General features: G+C 50.8%; 1 protein-coding gene across 1 annotated transcript; it reads right to left on the bottom strand.

The window, feature by feature from the left end:
* Positions 1-916: 916 nt before the first annotated feature.
* LOC122391126 lies at positions 917-19,198 on the bottom strand. Its single transcript, XM_043384793.1, has 6 exons — positions 19,119-19,198; positions 18,628-18,782; positions 16,887-17,216; positions 16,219-16,371; positions 14,148-14,283; positions 917-2,579 (listed from the first exon to the last, which is right to left on the bottom strand). Exons 2-6 carry the CDS (start codon positions 18,742-18,744, stop codon positions 2,257-2,259), a joined length of 1,059 nt encoding a protein of 352 aa, XP_043240728.1. The 5' UTR covers positions 18,745-18,782; positions 19,119-19,198; the 3' UTR covers positions 917-2,256.
* Positions 19,199-19,410: the final 212 nt, after the last annotated feature.

Here is a 19,410-nt window from a genome sequence, read left to right as displayed (position 1 = left end):
ATGAAACTGAGCGAGGTGTTCCGTAACGAAACGCTACGCGGAGGCATACATAGCATAACTAAGAACGCCCTGACTTGCCCTGACATTAAAATAGGGTCTTTACTAATGTCTAGACAATCAGCGGTTTGAAAGGTCGTGATGCACCTGACATTGAACTACGCCGTACTTCCAATGTATCGCGAGTTCGTGTGGCGGTGGCCGGAAGAAGAGCCGATAAGGTTTGCGGTGGGTACGATACTGCGGCACGCGGCACAGCTCACAGACAGCCGCGATATGCGTGGGCCTCAGGCCGGCACGCAGTTACACGATAACGCAGAAACGGGGCGACGACCATCGCAAGAACACATTCAGCATCCGAGCACATAACGTCCGCAACGCAGTCATCAGAGCCATTAATAATGAAACCCGTTCAAGCCCACATCGACTGTCGTCGATACACGAGTATACGGCAGAAGCAATAGAAAGAGGCAGAAGGAATAGAAAGAGCAAGATTGCAATTGTTATTGAAAACAAGTAATGACCATTTTCAGTTTTCATTAATAGCCAATAATGCCAGTAGAGATAGGAAAAAATAAGGCGGCCAGGGTAGGTTAACGGCCACCCTTTCAATAGTCTTAACCAGAAGGTTATTGAAAGGGTAGTCAGCGGAAATAAACCAGAAGGTAGTCAACGGAAATGAAATGGTAGTCAGCCTAGCGTTAGCAGCGAAAAATGAAAAGCTGAAGTAGGTATCTTTCTCGCCGCTCGTTGCCATTGAAGTGGAAAATACTCGATTAACTTTGCCAGAGACCTTTCCAGTGCCATTAGAGACATAATTAGGGACGTATCATTAAGCACAACTATCGTGCCAAGCTTTCGAGCTCTCCGGGTGAGCATGTTAGTCAAGTCTGCTGTAAGATCCCAAGACTCACGCAAATACCGAGACAGTTTATTAACTGATTAATAGATACATATGAGGCAGGCATCCCGTCTTAAAAGAGTCTACAATCACAGAGTACACCACCAAGAGAATGCCAAAACAGCACAGTATAATTGTAAATCCGTATGGAAAACGTGTACTCAGTGAACAATACATCTTACAAGTAGAAATAATAAATACGACATGCCGAGGCTGCACCGATCCAGGTGTGGAACTACACGATAATGACGTTCCTGGTTATAAAAATAGATATTCGGCCTTACACGCAGTTGCGCAGTCCCAGCCAGACATACTTCTTACGGATTAGGACGGATCCTTGAACAATGGGAGGGCCATCTTACCGGCATCCACCAGTGCACGCTGACAACGTATATGCAATGCTCTGCATCGCACACACCAAGCACCAATCCGTAGACGTGAGCTCGTCAACGGAAACGGTAGCGGCGGCAGCCACCAACGGCGCTGGCACCAAACGTCAATAGGCCGCAGTCCGTCCTCGAAAGAGTAGCGCAAGGGCTCCTTGATAGCCATCACGCATTCACGGATGCAACACTTCCTGCATTTGTACCGTGAAGACTTGCTAAAATAGCACTATGTAGTTGATGCCGATATGTATCTCAGCAGGCCCACACTAGTTCCAAATTCGTAAATATTACGGTATTTACACACACAATTACTCGAGACATAACTATTTCAATAACAATATGAAGTAGGAATGTATACCGACTCAAACATACGCGTTCCCTCACGCATTCACGAGACAACCCGTGTAAAGCCTCTTATAAATTTGGTTCTTGCTCTGCGCACAAGCCTTAATTTCAATGCGCGTAGTGCGTACACTATGAACTGCAGCCGGCCAGTCTCCATACATTCGACCTTAGTCCTATCGGGCCCTCAGATAGGACTGCCGTCTTTCCGTCGTATCTCTTTGGTCTGGACAGGACTATCGCTCACACGTTTGCCCAATACTGAACCTACCATATCGATGTGCCTCTGTCCGAAGGTCACACGCGGATGACTTCGAGACTGATGCCCACTGCACCAACGCACGAAGCGAATTTTCAATCCGGATACCGCGCTATTCACTGCGTGTCCCGACGGACCAGGCAGCTTGGGTTCACTGAGCATCTTCGGCCAGTGCTTCCCTTGCAATCAGCACCGGTCATACAGTCTGTCATGCCGACAGCAGACGACACTCATCGGACCGACACTCGCCCGGGCGGGGGCTCCACGACAGCCGACACTCACCAACAGCCGACAGCTAGACGGCGGCCCGGGCGGCGGCGACCGGACCGACAGCTAGACGGCGGCACGGGCGGCGGCGGCCGGGCAGACAGCTAGACGGCGGCACGGGCGGCGGCGGCCGCGGAGGACGGCGGCGACAGGTCGGCCGACAGCGCCTCCTCCTCAGCCGTCATGTCCAGCACGTGCGCGTACACATGGTCCTCGAGCTCGCGGCGCGTGGCCGGCGGCCGGAACACCTGGCCACAGATGGGGCAGGTGGGCGGCTCGGCGCCGGCGGCCGGGTCCGGCCACCGCCCCGACGGCGCGCCCGTCGCCCGGTCGGCGGTGCCCGGCCGGCCCGACGGCGGGCTACCCGTCAGGGGGATCTCGTGCAGGGGAGGCAGTGAGCTGTCCGCCCGCTCCGTGCCCAGACCACCTGGAATGGGGACCTCAGCGTCAGCGAACAGAAAGACTGGTGATAATACAGGCGAGAGTAATCGGAGGTGGGTATACCCCATCTGATACACGGACATCACAAATATTGTCAGAACGAGATACAAAATACGGTTTGTATAATCCGAGCCCCGTAAGTACTTTTTGCTCTGTATTGGATATCTGCCTCTGGCCACTAATGGAATGTCAGCCTTACAAATAACGCCAATACCTACTCCAGCTTCAGAATGGCATCCAGCAAAAACGAAGCATAAGATATTGATGGTCTGAATCGCTGCGTGATATGTCAACAAATGAGGCAAAACCAGATTATCGGGTGATCAATGGTATGCAAGTCACAAGGTAATGAATGTTATGAATGTTGTAATACAGGTCCTGTACGGAGTGATATATGAGGTTGGAATAGGCAACAATCACGCGCTTTGCGCGTGATGCTGTATTATCCCCTTGATCATTCGAAAGCAAACACGCCGGGTGACACACTGGTACCGGAGACAGGATTCCACACTGGTGCCGGAGACAGGATTCCACACTGTAGGGTGTCTCGAAAGTGGGGTCAAAAAAATTAATTCACTTCCTATAGCAAAAACCACTTGCATCTAGCCTTATTATGACATGAAATGATGATTAAAAATTTTTCATTTAATGTTAAGAACCAGCGCACCTCGTCTATCGTAACCCTTTCCTGACAATTTCAGGCGTTACAGTCTCCATAGGCTTTCTTCGGTGTTATTTTCACGTAAACCGTATAAATGCGTTCTCGCTTCAGCTTGCGATCTTTCAACGAATCAATACATTTGTTGCATAAACATTTACTAAAACTTGTTCCTAGCGCAACATATCAAAAAATTGCTACCTTAGTGATACTCATCCTGCTGACAGTAGGTTATGCTAAAAGCTAATATCCATGCCGCTGACAAGGTAAAATGCAGTAAGAATGCCAACACACATGGTATACGGCGTTTTCTACGTTTCTGTCTTGCTCTTGAGCGCACTCCATTCCAATTTTTTTGTCCGGATAAGTGGGAGGTCGAGCCTTGACTTCGCAAGGCTGACATTGATATCGGTCGTCATGGCCGACACGCTTCTGCGACACTCTTCTGCGCTAGCAGCATTCCTCTGCTTCAGGAATCATCGGAGAACATCGCTTCTGCAAGGAAACTGCGTGCAAGGAAGACTAGCGGATCCAGATTTGCGTTTTTTTTTTGGGGGGGGGGGGCAACTCATGTAGGAGCCAAACCTAGCGTACCCCCAAATCCTATTTTATCATCGGATGTAGGCCACTTATTTTTCGTCACAGCCCTGACACGATGAACATTTTTTTTTTTACTAAAAAGAAAAAATATAGAAATGGTAACCCACCCGACCCATGCCTTTATATCGCTTTGTAGAAACACTTCACATTGCTTTTGTCGACCAGTTAACCCGCTCCGGGTCGGTGCTTGGCGCAACCTTTGCGGGCCGGGAGGTGGTAAAACACCCTGTTTAACTCGGCTCCTGGGCCACGCACTGATTGAACTATGTTTCATTATCGTTTGGGGGGGGGGGGGGGCAAACAGGCCACTTTAGGCTTTGAGGGGGCATAGCCCTAAATGCCCCCTCCCTGCAGATCCGCCAGTGTAAGAGACCATTGGAGCTGGAGGAAGGTCTGCTAGGTGGACATTCAGCACCGGGACCACGGTCTGGTTACGGGTACTTGGACCGGGCTTTGCCATGGCCTGAGAATGAATGAGGAACTTCACCACCAATGCATACATCGACAGTCGACACCATCACGAGAGTTCAATCAACACTGGCGGCCGCAGCCCCTCGAGGTGAAACTCACCAAGCCTCCAGGCGGCAGCGGGCGTCGTTCTCGTCCTCGCCAAGTGGCAAGTAGGCTCTGGACACGAGACGGCTCAGAATTGTGGCTTGGGTTCTGTGATTATGGTTAGAGCAGACGAAAGTTATCACTGTGCTGCTGCCGCGGTCGGGCTCGAGGGGCTCGAGTGTCGACTAGGCGTCTGTGGCGCTAGCGTGTCTGGTGCGAGCTCCGACTGAGATTATGGGCTGGTGCCGGACGTGGTTTGTCCAGAGTTTAGCTGCGCTGAAGCGCAGGTCGCATTACAGGCGTGACTTTAAAAAGTGTATCGACAACGTCTACACTAAATAAAGTCAATTAACTACCGACCTGAAACTACGCTTAAACTCTACGCCCACGAACTCTACCTGAGACTTTCGTGAAAACCACCGTATTATTACTGCCACTAACACCAAGCAAAACCAATGGAGACTGCAACGCCCGAAAAGTAGGTGCAAGCTTTTGGAAATCGCGACTGCGCTTGTTGAAGACAATGGCTCATAATTTTTTAATTGCGATTTTCGAAACCAGCAGACTCGATTGCAAATGTTTTGGGTTATAGGCATGTCAACTTTATTTTTCGAGACACCCTATTCCACAGTGGTACAGAAGGCAGGATCCCACACTGGTACCGGAGACAGGATTCCACACTGGTACCGGGGACAGGATCCCACACTGGCACAGGAAACAGGATCCCACACTGGTACCGGAAATAGGATTCCACACTGATACAGAAGGCAGAATGCTACACTGGCACAGTAGACAGGATCCCACACTGGTCGAGAAGGCAGGATCCCACACTGGCACAGGAGACAGGATTCCACTGGTACAGGAGGCAGGATTCCACACTGGTACCGGAGACAGGATTCCACACTGGTAGAGAGGGCAGGATCCTACACTGGCACAGGAAACAGGATCTCACACTGGTACCGGAGACAGGATTCCACACTGGTAGAGAAGGCAGGATCCCACACTGGTACCTACAGAAGGCAGGATCCCACACTGGTACCAGAGAAAGGATTCAACACTGGTATAGAAGGCAGGATCCCACACTGGTACCGGAGACAGGATTCCACACTGGTACAGAAGGCAGGATCCCGCAGTGGTACAGAAGGCAAGATCTCACACTGGTACAGAAGGCAGGATCCTCCACTGGTACCAAAGACAGGATTCCACACTGGTACAGAAGGCAGGATCCCACACTGGTACAGAAGGCAGGATCCCACATTGGCACAGGAAACAGGATCTCACACTCAGGCGCGGATCCAGGGGGGGGCGGCGGGGGCGGCCGCCCCCCCCCCCGACATCCGAAAAAGGCGCCCTGCATAGCCCGCGGCAGAGAGGGCGCCCCGAGCAAAACAGAGGCGACACAGCAAAGGTTGAGCAGAAATAGGGCGCCTCCAGCAGAAGTTGGGCTCACCAAGCAGGAGAGCGACGCCCAATTGCCCATTCCCAGCAGATCAGAGTCGCCCCAGAAGCAGATGGGCGCCCCCAGCAGAAGAGGGGCGTCTTATTACAAGAATAAAAAGATGCCTTCTGTTCAAGAGGGGCACTCCTGGCAGGAGAGGTGTCCCCCTGAAGAGGAGCGACGCCCCAGCAAAAGTAGAGAGGCGCCCCCATTCCAAGAAGAAGAGGGGCGCCCTAACAGCAGATAGGCGCCCCAACAAAAAAAAAGAGAAGCCCCATAATAAAAAATGGGTGCCACTGGCAGAAAAGGGGCGCCCCCGGCAGCGGAGGGGGCCCAGCAGGAGAAAGGAGCCTCCAGCAGGAGACGGGCGCCCCAGCGAAGGGGGGCGCCCCAGCAGAAGAGAGGAGCCCCCTGCAGGAGAGGGGCGCCCCCAGCAGAAGAGGGGCGCCCCAGCAGAAGAGAGGCGCCACAGCAAAAGTTGATCAGAGATGGGGAGCCTTCAGCAGAGGTTGGGCTCGCCAAGCAGGATAGGGGCGCCCCATTGACAATTTCTGGCAGAAGAGAGACGCCCCAGCAGTAGATGGGCGTCCCAGCAGACAGCAGCTGTTGGGCGCCCCCGGTAGAAGAGGGGCGCCTCATTACAAGAAGAAAAGGAGTATATTCTGCACAAGAGGGGCGCCCCTGAGGCAGCGGAAGGGCAACCCCAGCAGAGGGGCTGTGCCCCAGTAAAAGGAGAGTGGTGCCCCGCTCCGAGCAGAAGAGGGGCGCCCAAGCAAAAAGAGGAGCCCCATAAGAAGAAAAGGGGTGCCTCTGGCAGGAGAGAGACGTCCCCCGCAGTGGAAGGGCGCCCCCAGAAGAGGCGTCTGTAGCAAAAGATAAGTGCCCCTGCAGGAGAGGGACACCCCAGCAAAAGTTGGGCAGAAATGGGGCGCCCCCAGCAGAATTTGGGGTCGCCGAACAGGAAAGGGCCGCCCCATTCACAGTAGAAAAAGGGACTCCCCAGCAGCAAAGGTGTGCCCTAACAGAAAAGGTGCACTCCCAGTAGAAGCGGGACGCATCAAGAAGAAGAGGGGCACTTCTAGCAAAAAATGGGCGTCCCAGATAAGTGGGCCGCCTACAGCAAATTGGTCGTTCTTAGAAGAAATGAGGCGACTTCAGCAAAGTGAGCCTCCCCATGACGGATTGGGCGAACCAAGCAGAGGTTGGGCGCCCCCGGGAGAAGTGAGGCATACCAGCATAGGTGAGACGCTTCCAGAAAAGAGGGACATCACCGGGAGAAGAAGGACGCACCAGCAAATGGAGGCCACCTTTTTGCTTATCTCTTTTGCTAACGAAGCGGCGCCAATCTACGACATTTAAGTTTTAACCCGCGCCGTGCTAGTGGTCTAAGTTTTTCGTGCCGTGCTGGGGGGGGGGGGGGGGGTCACGCCCCCTCGTCTAACTCGGCTCTTGGGCCGCGTAGCGACACGCGGTAAGCGGTATTCGAAAGATCGTCCAAAAACAGGACGAAAACAACTCTGTCCTTTTTTAGGTCAGGTGAAAGGTCAGGTCACCATAGGTCATCAAAAGTAAAATGTTGCCTATTTCAACATTTTTTTTTTCGAAACACCGGCACATACCTAACTCGGAAACCAATACAGCTATAGTGCAGCGGAAAAGTGCATTCGATAGCCCTTTCAAAGGTGTTTCCGTAACCTGTCCTCAGATATGACGCAAGGTTAACGGTTTAGTCTTCGGAGGGCAAAAACTCTAAAAATAGCCGTTTTACGAATTAACAATGTCTTTCTGTAATAACTTTTGACTCAAGAGAGTCTCGACGTTACCTTTGCCAGCATCACGTTTCTGTTCGAGACGCGTCGAATGAACAATATGATGACTTTTAAAGGCAATTTTGAGAACTTGAACCTCATGTCAAAGTCATGACCTGACCGGGAAAGATCATATTGCATATCAGTCGATCCGTATCGTCGAGCTGAACACAACTGAGTTTTTTTATCGCTCTAGCATGTATCTATCAAAAGTTATTTACAAAAAACAGCTGTGAACCTTTCATGACCTGGGATAACCTCTGGAACATAACTAATGAGTGGTCACAGATGCAATGTTCTTATTAAGTGTGTTAATTTTATCTGTATCCTAATGCTTGAGATTGTCTAGAATGGCGCTCGTCCAAAAGAGATGCCTTTCAATTTTCTCCCATAGACTTACCTATATATACCTAATAGAGAGGTCGCAAAGCTGACCTGACCTTAGGTCACATATCAAAATTCCGAGATAAACATTTCATGAATATTGTTGCTTTCATCAACTGCTGAAAGTTTCAAAGCGATCGTTCAGTCGGTATAGCAATGGTGAGCATTTGAACTTTTTCTAAGGTAAGGTCACGTGGAATAACCTGGTGACCTGACCTTGCATCACCCGGGTCTCACATTTTTACAACATGTGCAGAAAAGATATATGATAACTGATAATGTACACTGAAAACGGCGGCGCTGCGCGCAGCCGTTTTAAAGATATTTGCGAAAAACTTAGGGGGGACGTAACAACGCCCCCCCCCCTCACGGCGTGGGTTTTAACCCTCGCCCGCACATGGGGGGGGGGGTGGTTGCCACCCCCCCCCCCCCCAGGTAGTCTTTCTGCTCTGCACTCAACATTTTTAGAGCTAGAAGGCTGATTTTTCGTATAGCTGCTCCTCTATCCTTTCTTGATGTCCACTGAAAATTTCAAGTTTCTGTGATTTTTGGTTTCGGAGATATGACCTTGTTTTTCAGGTCATGTCATGACCCAAATGGTCAATTCTCAACATCTTGCGTTTGCCATGGGCCTTGCGAGCTTTTGACACCCTGATTTCGGTCTTTTTTGCCAGTCTTACCTCCCACCTATCATGGAACATGTTGTTCGACGATGTACAGGGGTCAAGGTCAGGGTCAAGGTCAACCTAGGTCATCTAAGATAATCGAGTTTTAGGCAAGCTGAATTGACTTTTTGTGAATATTTTTGACTGCATTTTTGGTAAAAGCTTCTCAGATCATGATTTCATGTAATATGGACCCAAAAACAATCGGTGCACACATCAGTATACACACAGACACACACAGACAAACAAACACATATAACTGACCTTGACCTAACTTGACCTGAAATGACCTCAGCAGCAAAATTCTGGTCGGGTAGTGTGACAAAGAGGTTCTAGTTGGCTTGGCACCAGAAAAGAGCATCGTCATCGGTATTTGATAAGCAGCGCACTTGATATCCAACGGTGACCCAAAACAGCAACATTTTTTAGTTTGACCTGACCTGGAAGGTCAATGACTGACCTGAGAAGGTAAAACTGGGTATCATTGGATTCGTCTCTTCCCAAAGAATCTTTTTGGTCTTTACCGCTAAGCTCTATCTCCAACAGGAACGAAATGGCGCGGGGGGGGGGGGGTGGCAACCACTCCCCCCCCCCCCATGTGCGTTCTAGGATGGGAAAATGGCATGTGCGGGCGAGGGTTAAACTCTCGATTTTGACGACGGTTTGGCGCCCCCGGATTGCCAGGTCGCCCCTACTTCAACTTGCCGCCCCCCCCCCCTCCCGAAAATTCCTGGATCCGCCCCTGCTCACACTGCAACAGGAGACAGAATCCCGCACTGGTACAGAAGGCAGGAACCCACACTGGTGCCGGAGACAGGATTCCACAGTGGTACAGTGGATCTAGTTAGGATCTCCAGACGTAACTAGATGGCGTTGAGCCTTAGTCGAGTCCATGTCAAATTCAAGGGGAGGTCAGTACCGAGCTGGGCCCGGTGGGGAAGTGGGGAGGGGCGAGGTCACGGTGCGGGTGACCTGTCAAACAGCCCCGGCGCAGCTACGTGCTGCAGTAGGGAAAAGACGCATTCCAGCCGGCTCGCTGTTCCATATCGCGGTGGCGGGCCTGGCGGCCCGTAGCCTGGCGGTTTGGAAGGAAAGGATAAAGGCATGGGTTTGCCGTGGTCGGTTCATCTATTGTCACCTATATGACGCACTCAAAGTACTGCATATATGTGATGTTGGTAATGCATGATGCTATGGTAGGTATTATTGTGGTAATGATTGCGATGTTGGTAATGCAGCTGGCAGTGGAATACTAGCGAATGCTCCGAGCGCCGAATAGCTCTAAGGATTAGGATTATAAATATAGCCTGAAATTTTCATTGAAGATAATTCCAGCACTAGAAATATCCTTCACCAGTTTTGGACTGGCTGGTGTTTCTTGCGTAGAGCGCCTTTTGACAAATAATTGTCATGGCCGGCTATTTTTTTTTTTTGTATGACGGGTCACATCGGACTAAGGTCAAATTTAGTCGCTAAAAGGGGATGAGAAAAAGTGGACGAGTATCGCATTTTTGTGCATAAGGTTTCGAATTAAAAAACTAAGCCAAAATAAGTTAAACAATAAAAAATCATAAGAATATATGACCCGAAACTAACTTCTGTTTTGTATGATCATGATTGGATGTAAGACCCCGGTCCAGCCTGGTTCAACCCGGTCTAGCGGGTGCAAGAAATGAGGCCGCTTTCTGGTCCCGGCGTTTTATTCTCCGGGCGGGTTAATCCCGTCCAGCGTTTAGCCTTTCGAGACACACTCAGGGTCGCGGTTGTTTTCGCCCCGCGCCCCAGTCGAGATGCAAAGTTAATAGTCCCACGAAGCTTATTTAGGACCAGCCAAACCAGCCTAGTCTGGAGTCACTGTTAACCCTAGAACGCCTAGGGGGGGGGGTTGTATCAACCCCCCCCTGAGGTTTTTTCGAAGTGCACGCTAAACGGCTTGTCGTAGCGGGCTGAAATTTTCAATACCCTCTGGGGCAACCTTTGCGCATCTTTTGCCGAAAAAAATTGATCGGGTCATGTCAGGTCACGGAGTTATGACGTCATAAGAGGTACAGCCTCCGGCCGACTGTTACCAAACGTGTGCGCCGAATCCCTAGGTTTTCTGCCGGTGATACCCACATTGTTTGATGGATCATGATGAAACTTCCCATGCATGTTGGGGGCAAGCATTGGCTATCGTGTGGTGCAAGAAAATTGACCGGGTCAGGTCAGGTCACGGAGCTATGACGTCACAAGAGGAACAGCGTCCGGTACTATTTTTGAAAAGCGCCCGAACCACTATTTTGCTAATTCTTGTCACCTCAATGGGAATATGCAGCAATATTAGCTTCTATAGGGAGCAAATGGACCTCCCAAATCCAAAAATACAATCAGATTTCAAAAATTTAAATTTTGATTTTTCGAATTTCTGCCGCCGACTGTGACCTTGCCGACTTCCGGCGCTCCCAACGCGCCATTTTTAGAGCTAGGGAAACGAAATACATACCAAACGATAGAGAATTGATCAAGGAACACGATAGTGAAGGTTTCAAGTCGATATCTCCCACCGTTTTGCCGCAATCGCCGCGGAAAGTTGAAAAAGTTTGATTTTTTCGGAAAATTTGACCTTTGACCGGTCATAAGTAGGTCAAATGTTGACCTAGGACCAAAAAATATACCACCAATCGCGAGATCTCGTTGAGAGCAATCCGTTGGTTTTTTCCGCTAAGCTCTACGACCTTCCGTTTCGAAACGCCAGGGGGGGGGTCGTAACAACCCCCCCCCCCCTGGTCGTTCGTGTTATGAGAAATGGCCTGGTCGTGCGAGGGTTAAATGTATGCATATAGATGAAAGAAAAAGGTTTTGTAGAATCGATTAGTTTCGAAGTCGTATATGCAGGGGCCTCAAATAAAGTTCGTGTGACTATCAACTTTGCATCTCGAATGGGCCGAGCGGCGAAAACAACCGCGGCTCTGAGAGGGTCCCGAAAGGCTAAGCGCTAAACGGGGCTAACCCACCCGGAGAATAAAACGCCGGGACCAGAAAGCGGCCTCATTTTCAGCACCTGGTTCGGCTCCCTCATTTACCTTCGGGCTTGGCCTCGTGACATTCACAGACGTCAGACATTCAACAAACAATTTTGGCGGAAACACTATCCAGCAAGCTGCGCAGTGCGCAGGGGCGCAGGATGACAGGTGTTCGTAGCGTTGGGGCTGGGTGATCTGTGTGCCGAGTGCGATGTCGTGGGTTCGAGCCCCACACGGCTCTGGTTTTATCAAGACACTAGCCAAAACCTTTCCTTTTACTGCAATACTGACAAGCACGGTGATTTATCTTTCCCGATATCCTCTTAACAAAGTCAAAATTGTCGCACCTGTATATTTATTTTAATGTTTTGCTGAGTTTCATGAATTTTCTTTTTTTATTTTTGGTCGTTTCTCTGGACCCATTTCAACTCGTGATTCTTTTCGATCCGATAAAAACCCATCAAGGCTGAGCGTGCCAAATAATGAAAGAAATTATGCAACTGAATATAAATTAAGAAAAGCCTTACACATCATGCAAGGATCGACTGAAAGTATAGGTCCTAGATTTCAATTATGATTGGTTAACATTTTTGCTGCAAGTTTGAGGCGTTGCCTTTCGCTTGCCAGTTTGTTTGAGATAGCTATTCCCTTCAGTCGCATTCTTGCTGGTTTCACATGAACAGGGTGTTGTTTCACCGGCGATCGCAGGACGCTGCTATTACTACGTGTCAAATTGGGTTTCCATGGAGACGTCAACAAGCCGTTTGCTCCAACACTACCACAAGTGTGACGTCAGCAGATATCACCGGTGAAACACCACCCGGGATACCACTACCTGAGGGAGCGCACCCGCAACCAGCATCCCCTCCCCTCAGCCGCGGCGCAGTGGCGGGCGGCCCACTCCCGGCGCTACGCACGCTCCACGCCGCGATAGCAGCGCGTCACCCCCCCCCCCCTCCCTCCTTCCCCACAATGACCGGTGACCTCGCTCCCCTCGGGAGTTGGACTCGCCCTACCCCGACCGTAGCGCCACGTGGTGGCTCTGGAGATCTTAAATAGACCCACTGTACAGAAGGCAGAATCCGCTACACTGGCACAGAGGATCCCACACTGGTACCGGAGACAGGATTCCACACTGGTACCGGGGACAGGATTCCACACTGGTACCGGAGACAGGATTCCACACTGGTACAGAAGGCAGGATCCCACACTGGCACAGGAGGCAGGATCCCGCACTGGTAGTTAGTCGGGAGCTGGGACTGGGGCCGGGCCCCGCACTAGTTGTCCGTCAGGAGCAGGGTCCAGCACATTTCAGGAGCTGCCCCACCCTGGCGCAGCGTCCGGCCGTTCGCCGCTCCCCGGAACGGGTGGTGTTCGACCGGTAGTCATGGCAACCGGTCGGCGCGGATTGCCGGAGGGTGATTGATCGGGGCTCGTTCACCTGAGCTCACTGAGTAGCGCCTCACCGCCGGCTATTGTGAAATTACTGGAGCTTCGTCTGGTTCGACGGAGCACTCTTCCTAGGGATTATTTACTGGCACAGCGCTCGTTTTTAACGCATTTTCACGAGTGTTTTAAACGAGTATAATGCTGCAACCAGAGTCTAAGCCTAGTGAGCATCGTTTAAAGGCCGCCCCACACTGGATCTCGCATGCGGGTTGCGGGTTTTTGGGTTTCCGGGTTTCTTCAAAATCAAATAATACAACCTAAGCTGAGTGACCCACACTACCATGTAACAAGTGAGTCTGCATGTTTTTAGCTTACGAGCCACCTTATGTCGCATTCCAAAAGCTTATTTTAAGTCAACTTTCGATTTTCCTCGCTGCGAGGTCTGCGAGTTCGGCGAGGTTTGCGGGTTTTTCGTTGGAGTCGAATTTTGGTTCGTTGCGCTGGTATTGCGACTTTATGTAATTTTCGGAAGGTGCACCGGCTTCACTGCATTCATGAAGCTACTATACCATAAGGGGACGGTCTAATCACTCTATGAATTAGTATTATGTCCGCAAACTCAAAACCCGCAAATTCGCAACCCGCATGCGAGTTTGCGGTTTGCTTTCGGCCGAGGTCGCCGTTTTTCGCGCACCGTGCTAAACCAATGGCGAACGTGCCTCGTGCTCGCGATCCTGCCAGAGACGCACCCGTGGTCGAATCGCACAATTTTGATACGAGCTTTCGATTTGACCGCGCTTGTCGACTGCCAAATTTCACGCCCCTGCGTGGCGCCGTTCCGGCGCAAGACACCCAGATGTCGATGACACTTTTCGTTTGTTACACACGGACCGAGAACTTCTCTTTAATATGACCTTGGCCTCGGTCATTTCCTCGGTCAACCTCGGTCATTTCCCTCGGCCGAGTTTGCTTATCACCCGGACATATCTTACCCACATCTCAGCAATCCGGCGAGTAGTAGCGAATGGCTGTGTCCGTCGATGTGTGCTACGTACCGGACTGTTGGAGGCGGCGCAGGCTCTCCACGCTGCGCCGCAGGAGGTCGTTATTGCGCCGCAGAGCCTGGGACAACTGGGCCGGCCGGGGAGCGGCGGCGACGTCCACGGCCGCCGCCCGCTGCAGGCCGCTCAGCTGCGGCAGAGAGAGCACAGCGTCGGTCAGCAGTGGACACCGGCAGAGGGGCCCGGTCAGCAGCGGTCACAGCGCGAGGTTATCACTCATGGCAGCCTGTTTTAGGTCAGGGGCGCAAGGGTAGTTTGACAGACGGAAATAAGGATAACTTGATGCCACAAACAATTGTGTAGTAAATTCCTGATCCAGCGAAAGGGCTAAATACTTCACTGGGGCAACTCCGAGAAAAACATTGCCAGACCACTGATCAGAACACACCACACATAATGTGCGCAGTGCGCACTGCGCAGTAGGCACCAGCTAGCGATGACCAAGTAACAACAGAATCAGCGAAAAAGGAGCAGACCGATTCGATTTGATCACACAAAGCGAAAAGCCGTTTACCCCACGGGTTGCCTAGCAACGACACCTAACACATTCGAGCTGATGTGAGCTGCTGCGGGCGAATAAAACAACTCTGTACTGTACAAGTACACCAACATCATCCATACTTTCACAGCTGGATTCACGTTGATTTGCCGCAAACGTTTGACGCTACCCTGTCTCATGACTTGCTCATGGCCGATCCAACAGCTCCACTACTGCGTGCCACCATCGGATCTCAAAACAGAACAAGACAGAATATCACGTCAAAACATAACGTTAGAGCCGAGCGGTAGAGTCCTGTACCGAGAGATCATCAGGCACGGCAGCATTTCGGTGGTCACCCGCCTGCCACTCTGTCACGGCAACATACAACGACGAATGGCGCGAAATGGCGTGTCTTTCAGCGCCCTGCCGTGTCCGCCACCACCTGACCCGAGCTCAGACCTCGGAGCGTCCCCCAGTCTGCCTTCCTCCGCGGCTCGCAGCACCGCGCCGATACCCCCGCACAGCGGAAAACATCACTCCATCTGCCGTAATTAACATTCCCCGGCACACTGCACATTGTGATACTATAATATCAATGTTATATTACTGAGCTCAGAAGTTGATTGCAGTAATGTATTTCAACAAAACTGAGGCACGGTTTTTCAATGTTCGTCGGAAAGCTGGATATCTCGATCAAACGAACGGTTTTATTTCGATATTGGTTGAGGATTCCGGCTCAAAAAATTAAACGACAGACTAAATATTGGTCAAGGAATCCGGCTCAGAAAAGAGTTAAACGACAGACTTCCTAAACGTTGGAAGTAAACACACCTATTTCATTTCCTTTTAACAATTACGAAGTTTTAGTCCATCTTTGATAATAATGTATGGACTATATAGAAGAGAGGAAACAATTTAATTATGCCTTCATGATAGTGATTGATATAGGCACGTTCCCTATGAATTTATCTCGAAGGCTTCGTATTTCTTCACTATTCGAGTAGGTATAATCGACTACAGAATGGTGTTCCACTTTTCACAGGCAATTATTTGCCTGGAGTGGTAGGGTGTGCCGCATCACACGGGCTGAGTTCACAAATTATAGCTTTGTCCCAATGCTCACAATCGACACGCTTAATTGCGTGATAAACGGCACAACTTAGCGCTCCGGTCAACTGATAGCTTCTGAGGAGTGGAACATCATTCTGTAGTCGACTATACGCAACCCAGTAGGTAATTACATCGCCTTGAACACTTTTTTGCTCTGCAAATAGCGCACTGCTTCACCCCGGTGCCCGGCCCGACCTTCGTCAGTGTTCCTGACCAAAATAACCGAATGTTTTGTTAAGTAACTAAAATACCTTCCGTTCAAATTACGTTTTTCTGCTGCAAAACACCCGGAGTGTCACTTTTGCGAAGGTCAACCGATGGGGATGGTGCATTTGCTAACAATGACAGCCAGCTGGTGCTGCTCGGATCAGTAACTATAGCTCCTGACTGCACCCACACGAGGCCACATATCACCCAGCGCGTTCAGCGCCAGGAGCTGCCGTGGCACGCCGGCGGGCCGCCGGGGATACTCACCACCTCGTCGAAGGACTGCTGGAGCGACTGGTGTCCGGCACGCTGCAGCTGCACCAGCCGCCGGGCGATCTCCTCCTCCGTCATGGAGCTGATGTCCGGTGAGTCCGACCGGTCCTCCGCGTCACACAGCTCCGGCGCCGCCGCTACAGACAGCTGGGGACGGAGGGGGGCAGCAGTCAGCAGCAGTAGTCAACCGGGAGTGGCCAGACACTAGCTCCGCCGCCGCCGCCACAGACAGCTGGGGGACGCTGGCCGCATGGAGGGGGGGGGGAGGGGGAGCGATCAGCGGGGTTGGCGCCGCCGGTACTGATAACTGGAGGACGGAGGATGACCAGTCAGCAGGGAGAGAGGTTCAGCCTACAAATATCGAGCCAAAGACAAGCCTAAACACGTTCTACAAGAACACAAGTCTGTTCGCGAAAATTCAGATAGCTTATTGCGACACAAGCTGACACAGATTCAGTATGCTAAGCAAAGTTCAACCCCATCCTGATGTCGTCCGCTCCCTGAGGCGTCTCTCCTTCGTCCCCAAACGCAGTGCCTGCTCGCCCTGTACCACACACCGTCCTCCCGCCGCCGCGTCCCAGAGTCGGCCTCCACAGCTGGCCTGTACCACACACCGTCTTCCCGCCGCCGCGTCCCAGAGTCGGCCGCCCGGCCCCGCTCACCTGTACGTCCATCTCGTCGGAGCCGCGGTTGGCCTGCTCCAGAGAGGGTGGCGCCAGGCCGGCCTCCTGCAGGCGTCGCCGGGCGGCGCTCAGCTGCCGCTGCTGCAGCGCCACCTGGTGACGCAGCGCGCTGCTCTCGCGGTGACTGGCGGCCAGCTGGCGGTGCAGCTGGCCGGCCCGCTCGCGCTGCCGGCCGGCCGACTCGCGCAGCCGGCTGATCTCGGCGTGCAGCTCGGCCCTGTCGGCCAGCTGGCGACTCGCCTCCTCCGACAACTGGCGCAGCTGCTCCGCCTGCTTCTGGCACTTGTCGTGCGTCGTCTTCAGCGCCACCTGGCCAGCGGCAGGCGGGACAAACCGCGGCGTCAGCAGGGAAGCAGTTGGGAGGCAACAGTAACTTAAGGAAAATATCATATAAGAGATGAAATATGCAATTCAAACTGACAAATAATAAAACCAGCTGTTAAACCCGCGCCCGCCTGGGGGTCCTGGATTTCCACGCCTTGCTGGGGGGGGGGGTCTGAACACCCCCCCTTCTAACTCGGCTCCTGGGCCACGTAGCGATACGCAGAAGGCGGCGTTCGAAAAAGCGTCAAAAATAATGACGAAATCATTTCGGTCAATTTTTTGGCCAGGTCAAAGGTCAGGTCACCAGAGGTTATTGAAGGCAAAATTTCGCCGATTTCCAGGTCGAATGTCGCCAATTTCCAAGATGCCAACGCATAACTCGGGAACCAATAGAGCTACAGCGCCGCGGAAAAGCGCATTCGATAACCCTATTAACGCCCTTTCTGAATAATTCTCTCAGATTTGACCTAACGTCAACGGTTTTGCCTGCAGGGGGCAAAAACTGCAAAAATAGCCGATTTTTTTTCGGAAACAGTTTTTCTGCAATAGCTTTTGACCCAAGCCTTGCACGAGCTTACTTTTACCGGCATCGTGTTCCTCTCGTCAAGACGCATCGAATGAACTATAACTTGACCTTGAAAGGTCAACTTGAAAATTTGACCTAGGTCAAGGTCATGACCTGACCTGAAAGGGTCATGTTGCATATCAGTCGATCCGTATCGTCGAGCTGAACACATCTAATGCGTTTTCATCGCTCTAGCATGCCTCTATCAAAAGTTATTTGCGAAAAACTGTTAGTCTGTTAGATACCATTCGTGACCTAAGATGACCTCAGGGCATAAACAGGGGTCACGGACACCATTTTCATGTTCAGTGTGTCTAAACCACTTGTAATTCAGTGTTTGGGAGTGTTTATAATGTCTTTCGTCCAAAAGAGGCGCATTTCAATTTTCTCCCATTGACTTATACCTAATGGGGAGGTCACAAAATTGACCTGACCTTAGGTCATCGATATCAAAATTCTGAAATAAACATTTTGTACGTGCTATTGCTCTTAGCAATCGCTGAAAGTTTCAAAGCGATCGGTCACTCGGTGTAGCTATGACAGACATTGAAACTTTTTATGAGGTGAGGTCACTTCAAGTGACCTGGTGACCTGACCTTGAATGACCTTGGTCTGAAATTTTCACAACATGTGTAGAATTGATGTATGATAAGGTGTACCAAAAACGGCTTTTTGAGATATTCGCGAAAAACCACAAGGGGGGGGGTGTTCAAACCCCCCCCCCCCAGCAGGGCGCGGATTAATCAAGCATAAGTAAGCTTAATATACAGAAGGCAAATAAGTAGGTACTAATATAATGACAACACAATATCAAATTGATTGAAACATTACCTCATATGCATGTAGAGCACTCTTGTTATCACCAGTGTTATTTACTGCATGACCAGTGATCAGTCTTGAAATATCTGCATTTTCTCTAAAAAGCTGTCCTTTTTTCTCTGATGCCATCCTTGTGGGACCAGCTATAAATTTGGAGCCTATGAAATCTGTGAAAAAAGCACAAAGTTATAACCACCACTAACTCAAAATTATTCTGACAAGTGACACATCACATGTTGGAGCTTTGACACGTCTTGGTAAGTACCTGATAGTGCAAGAATGTCAGTATTTTGTTCAAACACAGACCTTGGTATAAAATCCACATCCCCTTCCCTAACTGAACAGTGAACAGCACTGGGTGAAATTTGCAGGTACATAGATGAGGCTGCAAGGAAGACTGGGATCTCTTTGCTGAACAATACTAGGTCACCTGCATATAGATAGCACAAGTACTTGTGCAGCTAACATTTCTTAAAATGGTCCCACTTCCCATATTGACTCACACCAATATCTGTGATAGCAGGCTGGGGTCACATGCCCTCCAAACACTGCTAATTGGGCAAGGCAGCAATGAGCAACAAGTGTCAAACAGTGTCCAAATACTTGTTACAAATACAATTATCTTTTTTAAAGGTTAGAATACAAGTTATGCCATGACAGGCATGTCATCAAAGATCAAATTTTCCAAGTAAAAACATTTTTGGACAAATTTTGATAACTATGATAAATGAAGTTTAACCCTCGCATGTGTGCGGCATTTGCCAGCTTCTAATGTGTGTGTGGGGGGTCGGTTGG

The sequence above is a fragment of the Amphibalanus amphitrite genome, unplaced genomic scaffold, assembly GCF_019059575.1.
Source record: "Amphibalanus amphitrite isolate SeventyFive unplaced genomic scaffold, NRLGWU_Aamphi_draft 000021F_arrow, whole genome shotgun sequence".
Taxonomy (NCBI): Eukaryota; Metazoa; Arthropoda; class Thecostraca; order Balanomorpha; family Balanidae; genus Amphibalanus; species Amphibalanus amphitrite.
This window is presented reverse-complemented; position numbering and strand designations above follow the sequence as displayed.